This window comes from Ptychodera flava, chromosome 22 (assembly GCF_041260155.1).
Source record: "Ptychodera flava strain L36383 chromosome 22, AS_Pfla_20210202, whole genome shotgun sequence".
Classification (NCBI taxonomy): Eukaryota; Metazoa; Hemichordata; class Enteropneusta; family Ptychoderidae; genus Ptychodera; species Ptychodera flava.
Window position 1 is genome coordinate 21530699 of NC_091949.1, and position 20345 is coordinate 21551043.

Consider the following 20345-nt stretch of genomic DNA (forward strand, 5'->3'; position numbering starts at 1 on the left):
CACACTCGCCTGCGGCTCGTGTGAGAAATCTAATCCCAGGTCCTTAGGGGTGTGAGATTCTATTATTCCCACACTGTCGATCCTACACTCCCAGCGGCCAGGAATGTGAGAATAGACAGTCCATGCATTGTCGTGAGATTGGCCTCTTTTGTTGCATACTGGATGCGAGTGGATCGTATAAAGTAACATAGAAAGTAAGGATATAAGAAAACGTGTGAGCGTTTACACAGATCAGCTTTATATTACATTATATACCATGTCCTTTCCGTCGCATTTTCATTGGTCGAGCTGAACCATGTAACTGACTACAAATACACAGTAATTGGTTTGTTTACATGCCCCAGAATATGAATAATGATATTAACAACTCACAGTATCGTAAACATCGTAACTTTAGAGCCAAAACGTAAATTGTGATTTGTACAAAGATCGTAATCAATCACAAAATAAAATGGAGCACTCGTGTGCAAAGTTTAGACACAGTTTTTTCCAAAAATCCCTAGCTTTACAAAATTTTTACAGCGCGTGTACTATTTTTACACTTTGCTTGCATACAGCACAGCACGTCAGTGTTCAGTGAATACAACATTTGGGTAATACAAGTTCTGGGGCCCTTGTCTTTCGCGAGGTAAATGTTCGTAAATTATGACGGTTTTCCTGCGTTCGTCGATGATATAACGAAAATAACAGACCCCGCCCAGACAATGAACATTTATTTATGGGCGCGGGCGAGCGGAAAGCCTCGCCCCTTTTGGCTTTTCCCTCGCCTTTGCCCTTAAATAAACGGAAATGGTCAGGACGTCGCCTTTTATTTCTGTAATAATGCACATTGCATTGTTGCTTGTAGAAACTGGGACCAGTTGTTTTCTTATTGAATACAACAACAAATGATATCAATCGTTGACATTAATTAAATCAAACACACAGGAAACCCATACAGTTACTTCACTATTGATCGTTCGCTTTTAAATAAAATAACTAAAATGTGTGAAATATTTCAGTGATCTCATTTATTTGTAATGAAAACACGGGGAATATTGATACCTGCACACAATGACTTCACCATAGGCCTCATTAAAGTTCCCATGATACTTGTCACCTAATAAAAAGAATGATTATTAAGCCAATATTTGAAGGTTTTAATTGGATTTTGTATGCCCTGTTGCTACATGTATCCAGAAAACACGAACAATCGGGGCGGGCAAATAGGCTAATGAGTTTAACCGTACAAATTACCTTTTTTCTATGTGTTATGTATTTCAATTAAGTGCTCGCACAGGACAGTGAATTTAACCAAAGAAAGTCCATTTACCGATCTGTCTCTGTCGACATAAGGTCATGGGATTAATTATTGGTAATCGCAGTAGTGCCACATATTCCCATAGCTGGGCGAAAAGGTTGATTAGAATATATCTCTGAACTTGGAAAACAAGTGAGGGTACTTCATGGTATGAGACAACAGAACAATGCAGGGACCGTTGGATAATCAGAAATGACCGCCATGCGTGAAGTTTGTTCCTGATGAAAGCATAGTTAGTCATTCTGTACAATTCTACTGTCGCGTAATTAAACTCCGGTCGTCAATTGACTTCCTAGTCAAATTAACCCATTTGTCTGTTTCATGAAGACGCCAGGCAGCCTGGCTTAAAGAGAACAGGGTCAATCGCAAGACTGAACACACCAATACATTCGGTTTACTAGTTTCCCATAAATTATTAATAGTACCAAACTCTATAAAAAAGATGCTCACCAATCAAAACATTTGGTGTTTTAGTTCGCAAATCACTTTGGCAGCAGCTTTAATTCTCTATAGGACATCACAGACCAAATTTTTCGACATATTCTACCGTCTATTTACCACGACGAATATTTATGTAACAATTTTCAACATCTTCAAAAAAAAACTTGGCAATTCGGAGCACCGCATGCGCACATTGTAGAACGCGAAAACAGTGTCGTCTCCGACCAAGCCGAGTGATGGTGACAGAGGAACATCTCGATTTTTCGGTCAGTAAATTGGATGAGATGTTCTTCAAAACATACATTGACTGGCCATATTCTAGTAAAACCACGCGTTTGTGGTCCCTCGGGCCTGAGAGTTGCCCAGAACAGTCCGCGTTTTCATTTGCCTGCTGCCTCGTGCCTTTACCTTTATGGCCAGTCGATGTGTGTAAAATATCTGCGCCATAACAAGCAGATGTCGAAACTGATCGATGAACAAAATGCACATATTTCCAGGTTCTTTTACAAGAGGTCGCTATATGTCGCATGATGTTAACCGGTTGATTTCATCCTATATAAGGCTACCGCGTTCATATATCAATGGAAAGGATACCGTTAGTAACACATCCATGTCTGTATTGGAAATATCACAGATTGAAAGGAGAGAGTCATCGCTTAGGCCCCTTGTAATTGTAACCTTACGCCTATGAAACAATTTGTGCGTTTCCATTTCAAAACCACCAAGCATATTACTTTCTCTATAAGAAAGATGTGGCAAGGGTTTAATGGGTCACACAAGATTTCGATGACATCACGCAAATCTAACTTGGTACTTTCATCTTAACGAACTCAGTTCCGGTAACTAGTTAAGCTTGAGATCATCTACCTGAAAAACTGTAAGTGCTTACACCATTAGCACGCAGATAAGGCCATGATATTATCCTCGAAAGCTAAAAATGTCTCCTTCTGTCCACTATTTCTGATGGACCTATCGGAGAAACATGTTTTTAGTATGCTTTCGATGTTTCGATGTAGTTACTTATTTTGCACGTTGAAATCTTACCGGTAACTCGCTTGGTGATCTGAAAACCCTTAGTAGCAAGTTTGAGTATTGCAGCACATTTGAAATGATATCAAATAATGACTTTTTTCCGAGAGAGGAAATTCACAAGAATATAGGGTTTCGATCAGAGTTGTTGCAATTACCCACTGTTCATATTTGGCCCTATTTCAGTGAGCTAAGTCTTAAGTGAAATTCCTTCATTTGCCAATCGTTAGGTATGACTGGCCTACGATTAATATCACGAAGTTGGGATGCTTCTGAATGCCTCGGAATTGCTTTCCTTTTGGAAAATAGAATTTTTCACCTGCCTAATGTCAAGTGAACATATGTATGTATTCATGAAAATTCTTCTAATATTCTTCTCATTCTTCTGTGTGATAGCGAGTAAGTAAGTGCGAGTGCTTCATGAACTCTACGGCGTGTGGAGGGGTCGCAGTAAGAAAAATTGTAAACAACTTATTGACCCACTTTTTTAAGGGCTGGGATTTAGCCGAGCGGTTTTGACTGTAATGTCTTCTTACTAGGTGAGTGGGTGTCGTACGTTGTGAGTTCGAATCCGATCGAAAATCTACTGTGTTCTAACATGTTCGACGTCAATAATTCACGTAGTTCCGCTTTCTGCACGATTGGTCATGCCATCGTACGGGTAACCTAGGCAACCCGCTGGCGCATAATTCACTGAATCGGAAATCTAGCCGGAATATCGTGTTTAAGCCATTACGCTAAATGTCTGGCTTAAAGCAAAGAATGCAGAATGAAGAAACCGCTCTGCAGAATTTTATTTACTGACCTTCTGTGTTACAATGGGGAATTTATTGGTGTTATTGGGTACCCGTTTATAAATGTAAAACTAATTATAAAAATACTGAAGTAGCCGTAAGTAGAGGGCTAAATGTCCTAAGTTATATTAAAAGCAAGGCATGTTGAATTCGTTATTAGGCCACTGAGTAAACGGACACGATATGAATATGCGGGCTAACATATCTTTCAGAGTACTAAAATAAAGAACGCATGTATGTTTGCATATTTGGCTGGGGCACTGTTGTATCGACAATTTGAAGCAAAGATAATGGATTACCACAGACATGTTTTGTTTGGCCAACAGGGGTAAGCTTTCATTGCGATCACCACTTTAACATTGTCTTTCCACTTCGTTGCGTAAACCAAATCGCTACGGACACTGCCGATAACACTCACGGCACCGTGGGAGACTGTAAGCAGTCTCAGGCTGAAGTGTCTCTGCTCATGCACCGTTGACGACCGATGAAAAGTAATCATTTCCGAATGCCGTGTCTCGTAAGCCTTGAGCTTCGAGTTCTGTTGGTGATCTCGACTAAAGCAGTATTCGCTATGTTCTGGGGACTGCAAAGTTTATGGGGAAACAGCTCCCGGTAACAACATGCATTCGATCATGAAACGGAAAATTTGGCATAGACAGTAATCTGAAAATATCGACTCGTGATCGTCAATTGTGAAAGTCAATAAGCTGCTGCAGCTTTTGTTGTGTTTCGCAGTAGCTTTTCATCCTGCCTACAAATTAATTCATTGGTGTGCTTCCAAAATCATGTTGAAAAACTTGTATTGGACAGCTCAATGCAACCTGTATGTGTATAATGCCCGATATTATCGCTAATGACCAAATTTAATGTGAGTACAGACCTCAGTACAATTGTTGACACCAACATCGCCATCGTAAATAATGCTAAGTCTTTGAAAAGACAGCGCTCCGTATGTCAGTCTACAAAAAGGACAAGAAAAATAAATTGTTCTTCTTTTATCAAAAATTTTTTTTTGAAATTTCATCAAAGTTATATATAATGTTGACTTCTTATAATTACCAAATATCACACTGTGGATCCCTCGAGATGGGAATGACCTTTTAAAAGATATGATTCTTGGACACACACCTATTCATCAGCTGTATCTCTCTTCGGTTTTAATTAGTTGACAGTATTTTGGGTCATTATGATTAATACCACCGCTATAGATTCAATCATTTAGGAAGGGATAACACTTGACCTGTATAAATTTTTACATGCACAATATCATTGAAATACTCTCAAAAATCCAAAGCTTCCAATTCCTGAACCAACGTCAAGATGCGACTATAAAAACTAAGTTTAATCTTCTCGGTTATTGCTGAATTTCTGCTACAGATGATAATGGTTCAAAGTAGAGGTAAACCAGATTATTTAGTCGAAATCCAGTCAGGTATATTAGGCAAAACTTCAAATTTCGATGAAATTCCAAACTCTTGTGTTTACGTCTAATGCAATTTTGACTGTGGCCTGATCTACTCGTACCAAGTAAATTATGCTAAGTATAAAAGTGCCGTTGGCAAGATCTTGGAATGTCACCCAATGGTTACCTATTGAAAATTAAATGCCACAATTCATGGGTTATCTGAATTATTGAGTATTTTTACTCGAGGAATTCTAAGCATGATTTTACGGTCTATTGAAGAAAACAGTACAAAATCTCGTCACCTCAAAGTTTGATATCATTGAGAGAGAGAGAGAGAGAGAGAGAGAGAGAGAGAGAGAGAGAGAGAGAGAGAGAGAGAGAGAGAGAGAGAGAGAGACAGACAGACAGACAGACAGACAGACAGACAGACAGACAGACAGTTTTCCTTTGAAAGCATGTTTCGAGATTAAGTAAAAAAATGGCGAGTTAAATCCGAGATAGGAAATTTACTGCGCCCCAGACAAGCAGTCGCAGAAGTGCCTTGATAAATTGACTATTTGAAGTCCCTTGATACATTGACTATATAAATTGAGTGTGTGCGTGTGAACAGCGCCCTTCAACAAGATATACCGAACTACATTTATTTACGACGACAAGCGCCCTATGAAGCATGCCTAATATAAACTGGTTTATGTTCAGCGCCTGGAAAGAGAGTAGTGCTGAAAAATCACCGCACAGAATAGGTACTTGAACACATACCTATATTTCTAATAGTCCGACTGGGAACGATTGTGCACGTTATTCAGTGAAGCTCCATGCAATTTGCTAGCCGTCCAGGTTGCAGTCGGTGGCCCAAAAAAGACATTTGCACTTCTGATAATGAACACCTGCAACAAATAATAGGTACCTGAATGTCTTCTTCAATTTATCGCTAAGTTGAACTATTGTTTCGAATCATTTTTATGCTAAGTGAATTCAAATCCAGACCCAATGTTTACATATGTGTTCAAAAGCATGCAGGCGCTTCAACACAATGTAACGACAGTGTTACTCACCATTTGCCAGTCATCTCACCGTACGTACGTAGATAGATAGATAGATAGATAGATAGATACATACATACATACATACATACATACATACATACATACATACATACATACAACATACGTAGATAGATAGATACATACATACAATACATACATACATACATACATACATACATACAACATACAACATACATACATACATACATACATACATACATACATACGTACATACATACATACATACATACATACATACATACATACATACACACATACATACATACTTTACTATAGTGCTGAGAAATGAGGCTAGCACAGTTAAACCCTTTGACGATAAAGCTTCACCACAAGGGACAAAAATTTTGAAGTCAAGGATCTTCCTCAAATATGAATTGAATTCGATTGTCGAAGAATTATCTTGCCCAGCGTGAAGACACGCTGTGTATTGAATTTGCACCTTCAGATCACCGGTACCCGGTAGAAAGATCGGGTATCGCATCTTCGCCGGACAGCATTTGAAAGGACTCTTTGACAGTTTATTCCGACAAACAGAATATTATATGTATCCATGGTTCCCCTCCCTCGAGGCTGGTGTTCGTAAAAGTCTCTGCAAATTTGAGTATACGCCAAAAGCAGTGCGGTGCAGAGACGATATGTCACTGGAAATGACGTAAATTGTTGTCTCGTACAAGGGTTGCACCGAGCACACATGCGACCCGTTGTGGTTTATACAGCAGAGAAGTCAACTGAGTAATCGATTAATTTTCTCTCGACACTTTTTTCCTGATTGATAGCCGCAAGGGTGAATTAATAGATAAAATTGATGGTGATGCATAAGATCAGCGATGGACCTTTTATTTAGTATCAACTTCGAGACAATAAATCTATTGACTTCATGCATTCTTATTGGCGCAAGGGAATTTCGACAAACCTCTTGAAATTCATGGGTAATCCCTTGTCTAATATAATTCCCTTTAACATCTCTATAAATCAGCGACATAATACATTTTCTTGATTAAAATTGATTGAGACAATGAGATATGATATCAGATAACAGCTGGCTTCCACCACGAAGGCAATCTGGCGGGAATGGCCAAGTTCATGTCCCCGATGAGTAATTTCATCACCGTACCCTCAAGAATATTTGGTTATCTATAATTTTAGCTCAGTTTACAACGTGGTTTTAAATTCATTTAACAGGCGACTTTCACGAAAATGTACATGTTACAGTACATTCCCTGAATTTTCAAATGTTACCTTTACCGTCTTTTCGAGATTTCCAACTTGTTTGTCCATTACTTGAAAGAGGCATAATGCCTCCACTTGAAATTTATCTGAATCAGGTACAGAGCCTAGTTACTCAAAATGATTGCAAGTGTCTATTCCATCACATTACTTAGTCCTCGTCGCAGACGTTCTTCGACCGAAAGGTGATAAAATATGATTAAAGTCAAAGATACGACCAATACCGGGATATTGCCATATAGTTAAAGGGGTACAGTCGTCGGAATTGCGCTCAATATCAAGGTCGTATGGGACCCATACGACCAATTCAAACACTGTATCCAAGGTACGATGGTGACTGATGTAAGTAAAAACATGTCTGTCATAGTCTGCATACTATAATTGAAATATTGCTATGATGATGAGGTGCATCTACATATTTTGAACGAAATACACTGTATGTAAACAAGAAAGTCGTACAGGCGCAGTTCCGACGACGGTTTACCTTTAATATCCAGGCCTGTTGATTTGATAAAAACGTGTTATTATTTCATGGAAATATGTCATGGTGTTACCAATTCGATTAACCCTTTCACTACCATGGGTTTTCACAAACCCATTGTTATCAATGGTAATTGTGGACCTGTTTACAGAGAATTGGGATGAACAAGTTAATATAGGCCTACTTCATAAATGTTGACTTCTCTTCTCTTAAAGAAGTTTGATTAGTATTGTCTTTCCAGATTTATCGAAGGCTTATCAAATTACACTGCCTATCATTTAAATCATTTAAATTTAAAGAGTGCCGATTTTACATGTAACCAAGTCTTTGCGTAATTGTATGAATTCAGAATGGTAATTCGTCATAAAGTGTCTTTTGCGGGAAATTCTCACCAGAATGTTCTGCGGGACTGAGGGTTTCGCTGAATCAGATAGCAATTGTATATGACATCATTTGTTTTCACGAATATGGCTGTCACTTTGTCGGATATAATTGCAGGCAAGCGAATATTTTAGACGTCATAACATAGCAAATAACAAGTAAAAATCGTATGTCCAATTTATCATAAACTTTGAATTGTACAAAACGTTGCGAAATATTTACATTTGCATCAGATCATAAGACTTGATCTGGAACAGGCGGGTAAGAATTGCGAAAGTTGTTCATACATTATAAGCAATGAATGTACTTTATGGTTCATTACTTCTTTATTTCGGTTGCAGGTGTCAGTAATAGTCAGTATTGGTACTCTCACCGCGGTAGGAATAGATAGGTACTCGGCCGTCATGAACCCGATGAAGGCCCGTTTCACCAAAGGTGGCCGAAAGATACTCATCACTTTCGCCATTATATGGTTCTCGGCCATCGCCGTGTCTTCAGTGCAGGTTGTCTTCACGCGGACGCCGACTATCTCTTACAGCGGCCAAACGATCTCCTTCTGCACGGAGTGGTATCCAAGCAAGACGTTCACTAAGTACTGGGAGATATCTATGCTTGTGGCAACATACTTCGTACCCCTCTCTGTACTGTCATACACGTACACGCGAGTCGGGGTGCGCCTCTGGGGAAGGCACTGCCCTGGAAATGCCAATCAGGAACGGGACCTCAATCAAAGAAGATCAAAACAAAAGGTAATGAATCTGTGCATGCATGAATGAGCGAGTGAGGGTACAAAGTGTTTGTCCACAGACAATGTCAATAATATTTTCGGTATTTTTCAATCATGAGGAAAACAACTTTCTGTTTAACTCGAATACAGTAAATTTGTTAGATCGCTATAAATGTACATGCCAACATAGTTCTTAAGGAAGGTATTATGCGCCTTGAAAGTGAAAGGCGTAAACTTTTGCTCAAAATTTGCTAAATGAAACTTTCCACCATTTTCTTACCAAATGGCAAATCAACAATATAAATCAGGGGTCAAAGTGCAAAGTTTGGCACTTAAATCACCCAACATTTTGAAATTCAAAATGGCCGCCATCCCTGTGGGGGAAAATTAAATTTTGAATTTTCGAAAAACTAAGACTTTATACCACAATTCCCCTGTACAGGAAGTTTTTGCCCAATCTATTGATGAAACGAGGGTCTCTTATTGCGAGGACCCACATTTTTTAGGTTCGTTCGTGACATTTTAAGCATCATTTTTTCCAGCTAATATCACATCATATTCAATGAGGCAAAGTTTCATTTAATATGTATCTTAAGGTAAAATGCGCCTCGGGAACAGATATTCGGACTCTCAAATATTTACAATTCTTTTCTGATAAACCACTTGGGGGGTTCATTTTAAAGCTCTTGGCGTAAAAAAACCTTTCGCCGTCTTAGTTGTTCGAAAATCGAAAATTTTAAATCTCGGGAAATCTTTAGTAATTTGTTTGTTTCTCTAGTACCATAATTTGCACAGTGACCCCCGCCCAATTTCATTGTTGATTTTGAAATAGAATTGTTGAAATATTTATTTAGGAAAGTTTGAGCAAAAGTTTTAGTCTTTCACTTTCCAGGCGGAAGTGTGTGTTTATTATACTGTTATGATATCAATCTGACATTGAATAGGGACTGTGGCTATATCAAAATTCAAGCCAAATTCTAACTTCCACATACATAATAATCCACAAGCTGGTGATAAACGACGCTGACGCCATAGCCTACACCATTTAAGTATCCATAACATGGCTGGCGCAAACGTGCGGGTGTAAACAATAGGTTAGGATAAGAATAAAAAGGACTGAGAAAAAGAGAGTTTGGAAAATCGACGTTTGAGGAGAACCCTTGACGACCTGAAAACCACGCAAGACGAGACAACTGCTCGGTACTCCTCTCCTCCAAGGTTTAGACATCTTGCTTCCCGCCGCCCCTGCACTAATTTGTTAACTAGGCACTTTTTATTTAGGCAGTAGTTTACGTAAGTGCTCGAGTTGGCTTATTTTATTAAATTTTATACATTTCAATTTGCACCGTAAATTCCCAGTGTTCGTGTCGATCTATTCGGATGTCAGCACGATTCTATGTAGGTACCTCTCAGCCCAGTCTTAGCCAAGCGAGTTAGCTCTAGCAAATGAGTGAAATTCCCCCATAATATTCCCCCGCTCAAAAACCCCCTCGTGACATGGTGGAGAATCCGGGTTGCAATACCATGTGCAATTGTAAAATACAAATACAAACATTGCGTAAATTTTCATTTCACACCATTGAGCATATACAAGTGGTCCAACCCAACTAGTTTCCACACAAGTTATGACAAGTATACTGCGCATGCGAGCAAATGATTTATTGAATACATTCAATTAGATATTCTATACATTTCAAGCAAAATTTGAACCAAATTAGGTTAGTTCATGACATTTTATTGCATGACTTTTCGAGCTAGTATCACATTATAGTCAATGAGACAAAGTATCCTTAAATGAGTGTGCGTTTATTACAGCATGTGCAATTGTAAAGTACAAATATTGTGTAAAATGTGTACCTTAAATAAGAGTGTGTTTATTATACCATGTGCATTTGTAAAATACACATACGAAAAGAGCGTAAATTTCATTTTACTCAATTGAGCAAATACAAGTGGTCCAACCCAAGTTTCCACGCAAGTCATGACAAGTATCCAACGACAAATTGATTTATTGAATGCATTAAATTAAATATTTTATACATTTCAAGCAAAATTGAAACCTAATATGTTTGCATGTAAAACCAATCATCATCAATTTACAGACTTAACGTACTGATCAATCAAATGAATGATTTTTGTTCTGTGCTATTAATCCTCATATTTACTCTTTGGCAGAATAAACATAGCGAGTAATATTTACTTTTAATTTGCCAAACAGTAAAATTTAGGATTAATAGCACAGAACAAAGATAATTCACTTGATTGATCAGTACAAAAAGTCTATATAGGATGATATTATAGGTTTCTTTTGGAAAAATAGTTACTGTTGAAATAATATACAATTGGAGTCAAGCCAAGGACTCTACAGGACACTGTTTGGATCATTTTGTGTCGTAAAACTGTTAGTATAGACTAGTATCTCTGATAAATAAAATGATTGGCGTCATGGAACACTTAACCTGGTCAACAGGTCTGTCAGATTTACTTGCTTGGAAATTCTCGTTTTCCTATTCACTACGTACAATAGTCACTTTAGCTTTTTTGCAAGTTCAATGAGAAAACTAATAAAAAAGTGACAAGTATACAATACAGCGTAAAATAGGCGATCCAAAAGACCAAACCGTATGGCTGTCGAAATGTATCATTGTCAAGTTTTAACGTCGTGCAATGGGCCGGAGCACCGTGTCCTATATGCCATAAGATATTTCACTTTTCAAAGATATAAAATTCAAAACGTAGTTTTAAGTTTTTCCAAATAAAGGAATTAAACAGAAGCGGGCATTATTGTTTTCGATTTGTTTAAAACGTAGAAGTATTCACCGACTTGCATTGTATGAGATAAGTTATTTGTTTGTGATCGGTTTCCGTAGAAGAATGATATCATTGCTTTTACCACTATCGTCGTAAAGATTTTGTTTGCTTGCTTTACAGGTCATCAAAATGCTGGTTGTAATAGTAGTGATGTTCGCTCTCTGTTGGCTACCGTTACACGTTTTCAAACTGGTCGGTCTTTACAATCCGCACCTTTATGACTCTGACGAAAGCCAGGACAGGATGAGGATCATCAACGCATGCGTGCTTTGGTTGGCCATGTCCAACAGCTTTGTGAATCCCATCATATATGGAATTTATAACGACAATTTTAAGGTGAGAAAGCGTACTGATGCTCTCACGTCACCGCGTCGTTTTGGCATTTCGATAATTATGCAATTGGTTCCATCCCACCATAGGGGACTTTTCCCTTTTATCCAACAATGCATTGCTATGGCTGTACCAAACAACGTATACCCACTCAAAACAACAAAATCACACTTAATTTGTGTTGTAAAACTGATATTATACAAAAATGCCAAAAAATGTCTCGCGTAGTTGTATTCGTCGGTACGAAGTTCAGAGTGTAACTTGCCATGAGTAACATACCCTGTGTGTATATACCACTCTGCTAAAGAGTTCTAACGTACGCTTTTGTATATCCTGCATCATGGAACCGGTAAGAGCAATATAACTATGGTGTATCAGTGAAAGTACACATGTACAGGCCTTTTACCTAAAATACAGTAGGCACAACTTCTGATGCACGATCGCAGACAATTATACGGCAAGTTTAGGCCGTTTCTATGTTTAATTTTGAACAAATCATATGTAATAAGCTACACGGTGCTGTCCTAGGTGAAAGTCTGGTTTTCTCTTTTCAGTAGTTTGTTATGACACGAATCGCGCCGTAATTTTGGCACGGAAAATAACAGTATTCACACAAATTGCTGAAATAGGTCGTTAGAAGTTTCAACTTCTGAAAAGCGTTTTTAAGAATAAATATTTCAAAAAATAATCGTAATGGTGATTGAGTGTCCTGCATACGTACCGATACATTTTCATCATCATCATCATCATCATAGTTTATTCGCTAATGTATGTTTAAAAATAAAAATACACCTGAAATCTCATTGGCTCGTGCTCTAAACCACGAATAATACAATTAAAACATTTACAATATAAAAACAGGATCAGCAAACACCGATAAGATACAACACTCAATAAAAAAGTTACGAACGTCTGGCTAAAGGGTCCATCCCATTCAGTTGACGGACTGCTGAAGGGTAAAAACTTTTCCTATGACGTTCTGATTTTGCTGCAATAGAGCGGTAACGTTTCCCTGATTGCAAAAGCGAAAACTGACCAAGGCAGGATGGGAAGAATCGGAAAGAATAGAATTTGTTTTCTTTTGCATCCTAGATCTATAAACGTCATCTAATTGAGGCAGATTTACACCAATAATGCGCTCGGCAGAATGTATCACTCTGTTTAATAGGCGATGATCCGCAACAGTAGAACTCCCGTACCAGACAACAATGGAGACTGTCAACACACTCTCGACAACTACCCGATAAAATTTTATCAGGAGATCCCTGCTAAGACCGAAGCCCGCCAGCCTTCGTAAAAAGAACAATCGTCGCTGAGCTTTCTTAACACAATGCTCGACGTGCGCGTGCCAGGTTAAATCACTGGAGATGCTGAGGAATTTAAAGGTGTCAACTATCTCGACATCTGTGCATTGATAGACAATGGTGTGAGAGGAGTCTTATTCCTTCGAAAATCAATAATGACCTCTTTTGTCTTGCTAACATTTAATTCTAAGTTATTAGCGGTACACCACATCACCAATTCATCAACCTGGCTGCGATAATTGATCTCATTTTCGTCAATCAGCCCAGCAACAGTTGTATCATCTGCAAATTTAATAGTAGGGCAGTCGTCATACCACGATATGCAATCGGAAGTCATTAAAGAATAAAGCAACGGGGACAGGGCGCAGCCTTGTGGTGCACCTGTATTCAAAACCAATGTTTTAGAAAATCGTGAACCTATTTTCACCATCTGTGGTCTGCCTGTAAGAAAGTCGAGAATCCAGTTTGAAATGTTGCGGTCCATACAAATACTTACTAACTTACCATGGAGCCAAAATGGCAAGATAGTGTTGAACGCTGAGCTAAAGTCGATGAATAACATGCGAGCATACGTTGGCCTTTCTTATCGAGATGTTGTAAGATATATTCTAAAGCAAGTGAAACTGCATCTTCAACCGAACGTTTTGACTTATAAGCAAACTGATATGGATCGAATCTATCTGGAATAAAAGATTTCATGAATCTTGCAACAAGCTTTTCGAAAACACTTCATTACTATTGAGGTTAGAGCAACCGGGCGATAATCATTCATGCTAATGACTGGTGTGCGTTTTGGTACTGGGATTATTATTGATGTTTTGAAAATGACTGGAACGTGACAGGTGCGAAGTGACAATTGAAAATTTCAGTAATTTCCATGGTCAACTGTGGCACACAGTGCGACATTTGGCATGACAACTTAAATGGAGCAAATCCCTCCCCCAAAACGCAATGAAATTTGCTTTTAAAATATTGTTATAATAATCGGGTGGAAAACTTATGTCGCCTATACCTAGCAAGTGCTTGAGAAACCAAAGACACGGACACATGGCGAAGCTGTTTGATCTGAACGATTGCTCAAACTTCAACAAGTTCTGGACAAGAGGAGGATTCGATGAAACGATTCATGCTAAACTCTCTTGAAGGCTTTTTGATTTAAAAAGTATAGGATAAAGCCCCAGTACGAGGGCTCTTCTGGTATATAAAGTCCAACCCAACGATAAAATGTCGAGGCCGCCGGCCCAGACATTTATCGTAGGGTTGGACTTTATATACCAGAAGAGCCAGAGTACGAGGGTTTTATCCGACTTAAAAACTATCGCCCCTAACTGATATCTTTTCGTTTTTAATGTGTTTACGTCAACCGTCCCCTTTGTCAATGTAACATGTTTAGGATATGAATTAAAACTTTTATTTGTGAAATAGCCTTCCAATGTAATGGAACATCCTATAAATGCCCTAGGGCACATTATATAAATGCCCTAGGGCACAGCAGATTTTGTGTTGCAGCTGGTTTCCGCTGTGTTACCAAATTTGAATATTAAAACGTACCAGATGTCTACAGAATATGACATGTTCACTTTTGATTGGACAGTACTTTACTACGGCGCTGTCATTCGTTTCTGGAATTTGGTGACCAAGCTTTACGAGTAAATAAAAACACCTGAATTGAGCAATCTGATTGGTCAATCAACAGTAGATAGTTTTTAAGGGGCAATAATAGATGTCTTAGGTAATCCGTCATCTAATGGATCGCGCCGACCTTTTGTATCAGTGGGAACCTGTGTTCATTTATATTTTCTCGGAGGCGTTGACAATCAATTTGACGATAGTTCCAAGGTCAATGCTGGTCTGGAAATATTCTCATCGCTTACCTACTTGCCTCAAATCCTTAGAGAAAGATAAAGTTGTCTACATTTTCAGGGGCTGACAGTAAATCTGTTTGTGAAAAAAATACAAGGTGATTCATGGCAGGTGGGAGCTGATATCCGTTCCCTCAGTGGGTGGTGGAAGGGCTCTTGGGCAGTTCTTTTTATCATGATGGCTGAGAAATATATCCTTTCGCTGAGCAGAGTGAAAATTAAAATAAAAACCAAGTAGGATGGCAAGAGGTAGAGATGCTAATGGTTTTGTAGTTGTGACGATGGGAGGCTACTGTCATGTCAGGAGCGCTGTAGAGGGGAAGGCCTACTGGGAGTCTTTCCTGGCCCGTGGGGTATGCAAGTGGGCAATGGGGCGACTCTTTTGAATATTGCCGGGAGGACAAGCTTGAACATCTTTCACTTTCCTTTAAAACTCTAACCTTGTTTAAAATACCTTTCAATAGTATATTTCAATTGAATAAGCCTCTAGACATAATTTGCGAACTCGGCTGGTGGACTACCCTTTCTATTCAATAGATGCAAAATGATGACGGCGAGATTCTTGCAATTTTCTTTGCTTTGCCGTTTGCCCATTGCAGCGAAAGATCCATGAAGACCCGGCAATGCGTCTATTTATACCATGGTGCCAAGATTGTAAAGGAAACACTGAAGGAAGCAGTGTGTTCGTCAGAATTCCATTAATTCTATGCCGTAGGATTTAGAGTTATTTTATACAAAACAATTATGGCGCTTTTAGTGGTTTAAATAAACGAGCGATGTTTCACTAAAACGACGAGCCATTGGTCTGTAGCCGTCACATTTGCATATCTCGTCTCAAAGTGATTGGAGAGTTAATTATTATACGTAACGTCTTCTCGTCGCCAATAGTCACTGCGTTCCTGCACGGTTACTGCTCTGTGTTATCGCGTGAGAGCTGTCGTATCATTCGCCTTTCAATCAGTGGGAGAAGTTCCACTCTGATAGATACCTATCGCTATTGCAAATGGAAAGCCATAAGCAACACACGCTAGCCATGTCAATTTACTAAACATTTTACAGAGTGACTTGTTGATTCATCAATGAGGGGTGTGTAGTACATGAAATTCGCAACTGTTGTTTCCAAGCTTGCTGTGACACCAAAATTGTAACACATTTTATATTTTCCGTTGAACCTTTTTCCCATATTTCGTTATCTTTGTACGAATTGTCTTAATAGCATTTTAAATTATATTTTGATAATCGAACGCGTCCTAAATTTTATTTTTTTTTGAATTGGCTCTTCCGTTATCTACGATAAACCGCCGGTCATCGTTCGAAATCTCCTACGCCAAAAGTGTTTGCTGAATACCTCAAATGAGCTTAATTGCGTCACTTGTATAGGCCACCTGGAACGCAGTCATGTGAAAACCGCATAGTAAACGGTACACACGTCCATGAAGACACTCCTGCTTTGGGTAATTTCTTGTAGACGAAAGCGAACTTAAAGAGGCACTCCCACCTTGTTAACATTTTTAAAACACATTTTTAATGCCAACGGTGGATATTTGACGTGGCGACTCTGCGCGGATCGCGAGATATCGATAAAAACATGTCATTTCCCGAGCGTATTTTTCACATCCCGAAGTTTTACGATCGTTTCTTGTTATTGACGATATTCTAAGGAGTCCAAAAACGTTCGGATGACGCAAATAATTTACCTCCTACTGCGATGACTTTAGGCCTATATACATCATTATCAATGCCTTTACCTCTGGTAATTCTTTTTAAAACTTCTCCTTAGTTTTTGTCGTTTTCATTATTCTCAATCAGTTGTATTAAATTTTTAAACAATACCACATAGATATCAGTTTTTACGTGTAAAATATTAGTTGCCTCTGATGACTACATTTTGTCGTCTGCCACACAGTTACGCGTGGTTCGATACATAGCGGCCGCCGCGTGTGGTATGCGCGCATACCACACGGCGGCCACTATGCATACTATGTATCAACCGCACCTATCTGTGCTAGTCACCTATGCGAATTCTGGTGGAATCAGCAAACTTTGTTTTTCGTTTTTTTTGCCGAGTCAGTAGGACTCGGCTTTCTCCCATGGGACATGACCGCTCACCGACGCGATTGGTACTGCTGTGGCGTACAGCGGCGTCAGCGTAGACTCCGTACTCCATAGCTTAGTTGACAATGGCCCCAGTGCCGAACGTTCTATGTTCGGAAGCTGAATTCAGGTGGGCCACCGGAATTCAAACTTTAACTTTTTTGAGGACATGTTTTTATCGATATCTCGCGATCCGCGCGCAGTCGCCACGTCAAATATCGACCGTTGGCATTAAAAAAATGTGTTTTAAAAATGTTTCCAAGTGGGAGTGCCTCTTTAATAAAAGCGTTCACAGTGGGATATATTCGTTACTGCGAAATGCTCAAAGCATGCATCCTGCACTAGGGAAAATTTACAAAATCTTAAGTTCATTCTTTAGATGGTGAAAAGCGAAAGAAATGGTCTCACGAATCTTGTCACTAGTAAGAATCTCAAGAAAGTGATATAAATTGGCATGAAATGGCATCTTCAGTTTCTTATCAATACCTCTGTTACCCCTTTGGACAACATGTCGTTTTTTATGAGTAACCTGCGTGAGACTTTATGTGCTCTGGGCTCATATTTACTATGTTCCTTTACGGAAAAACTGGCATTTTGCAGGCATAATTGTGCCACGCTAATACAAGCTTAAAAGCCTTCCGCATATAAAGTAAAGAATGACCAAATATCACAACAAGAGTTATCGAGTGTAGACATCGTGATTTTGATTGTGGTTTACGCAAAAAAAGTTACTGAAATCTTGTCAAGTTTTTAAACCAGTGTCTGTACGTGTTTTGTTATTTGGAAATGCAACTGTCCTAAATACAAGCACTGTACAGAAATAACTCATTTGTAACCATTTTTTCGAACGGCTTCTATGAAAGCCTTCCGACTTTTCTTGTTTGTAAAAAAGTGTTTCTTGTTTTACACCGAAACTACTGAGTGTCCAATCTGTCAAAGCAGCTTTAAGTTTGTAATGCACGATCTTGTCAAACTGTTGACTGAATGAACAATATCATTTCAGGTTATACGCAAAGCATTGCGTTCAGAGGGGTAATAACTATTGAGATATATTATCAAAGGATACAGCTACTGGCCCTTTAAGCACAATGTAGGAACTTCTAACGATAGGATTATATATACATGTATAACATCAAAATCTATACAACTTTGCTTTTCTTGCAGACCGACTTCAAGAAGTTCTTCAAATCCTGTGCACAGACAAATCGCAGCCTATCTGTCAGGTCGACGACATCAAGGTTTAGTGGGCGTTCGCTGTATTCTACAAATTCGAAGAGCACTACTCCCTTCACGCTATCACTTCAGAGAGAAAGACTCACCGTGCAAAGTGACTGAGCTTAATACAAAGATCGTTACTAGTACGATACATATCAACAAGTGTCTACGTATTTAGAATACACAATTCTATCGTATATCGTTCATTCCAGTTTAATTTCGAATATTTATAGGACAGCATTGATATCGTAGCCATTAAGAGGGTAATTATTAAACTTTCAAGTTCATGCTTGACAGTGAACTACATTAATTACATTTCACTTCAACGCTGTCTAAAATAGTGTGGTTCTATCGCGAGATCTCGCGATAGAAACAGACAGAAACAGCCTCGTTTGGGATACTAGAACATCGCTTGCCCACATATATAGTTGTGATACTTGGCCGTAAAGGAATTATCAACGAGAGACATTGTACTGTAGTACAGGTGTTTAGATCATTAAGAGAAAAAAGCAGAACATTTTAAAACACAGTTTATTCTTAAAAAATTATTGGATAGGCTCGATATCGTAGCCGTTAACAGCGTAATTATTAAAATTTAAAGTTCATGCTCGACAGTGAACTACATGTAGCCTAATTGAAGTTCACTTCAACGCTGCCTAATATAGTCTATCGCGAGATCTCGCGATAGAAACAGATAGAAACAGCTACGTTCGGGATACTCGAACATCGCTTGCCCTTATATATGGTTGTGATACTTGGCCGTAAAGGAATTACCAACGAGGGACATTGCACTGTGGTAAAGGTGTTTATATCTTTAAGAGAAACAGTAAAACATTTACTTTCTTTAATGTTCAAATATTTTACTAGCCATACTGTCATCATAAGTATAACGCTTGCGTTATATTTGGTTCAATTGAAGAGACGTGTTCAATGATTATTTCAAAATTAGAAAAAAACGGACAGTGCCATTATGAATTATGTGTACTTTGAAGATTAAGGTCTATACCGTTGTCTCTGAAGATGAATTATTGCCATCTATGCCTTCAATTTCTTAAGTGCCGAAAAATGTCACGTTTGCGCAATGCATCGAATACGTGAACGTGTAAATAGTGAAGTAACGTGCCTATACTATAGAATTGAAAATCGAAACAAATGCAATGGAATGATTCCTCTACCTAATTTTTAACTCTTTGTTTCGATGTTTTGTGACTGTCCATTATGCGGATTGTCTTTTGTCCAGAATTAAAATGAAATTTTGCTTGCATAATAATCTGGATCTGTCCATAGCGTCTCTATATACGATGTATCTAACAATATGTAAAGTCGCATCGAGTTTTCTTCGGATCTCGTGTACGACAATTCTGCACGCTCCCTCTGTGACATGTCGCCTTTTCAAAGATGCAGACTTGTTTGCTCGCCCACTCTCTCCGATGAAATCGAGGCGTGTACACGCAAACCTGAAAAGTAGTGAACGGTCATATCTTAAAACTGACCTAACTGACGTCAAAACGCGTGCTTCGTGACAAATATCCATGAAATTATATACAATGTGGACTTTGCAACTGGCAACACGATACCATAATTTGCGCTGCCATATTGGTCGAACTATTTGCTTCTTTAAGGGAGCGAATAATAACCGAAGGGCTAAAGTTTCGTGCAACACAGTATCGTCAAGCTAGAATGACTTTCGAATTATGGCGGGAAAAGATATTAACTCTTATCAGAAAATGCAAAATGCCTCAGCGTCCGTGATGAGATGGTCAAAGGTCATCAAAGAGCTCGATTTGTTTTTCAAACTCCAAGAAATTCAAAGCGAAGCCATAGATAAGGCATGGTCGATTAGTGTTCCTGGTGTTCTTGCCGAAGGCCAAGCAAAA

At 38.7% G+C, this 20345-nt stretch overlaps 1 protein-coding gene across 1 annotated transcript in view; it reads left to right on the forward strand.

Annotated features, from left to right (window-relative positions):
• Window positions 1–19742, forward strand: part of LOC139122945 (substance-P receptor-like) — a 29523-nt gene extending 9781 nt beyond the window's left edge. The window contains exons 2-4 of the mRNA XM_070688833.1: window positions 8467–8874; window positions 11784–11999; window positions 18418–19742. Of these exons, the coding sequence (XP_070544934.1) occupies window positions 8467–8874; window positions 11784–11999; window positions 18418–18588 (795 nt within the window). The 3' untranslated portion in view covers window positions 18589–19742. The remainder of the gene's footprint in view (window positions 1–8466; window positions 8875–11783; window positions 12000–18417) is intronic.
• Window positions 19743–20345: the final 603 nt, after the last annotated feature.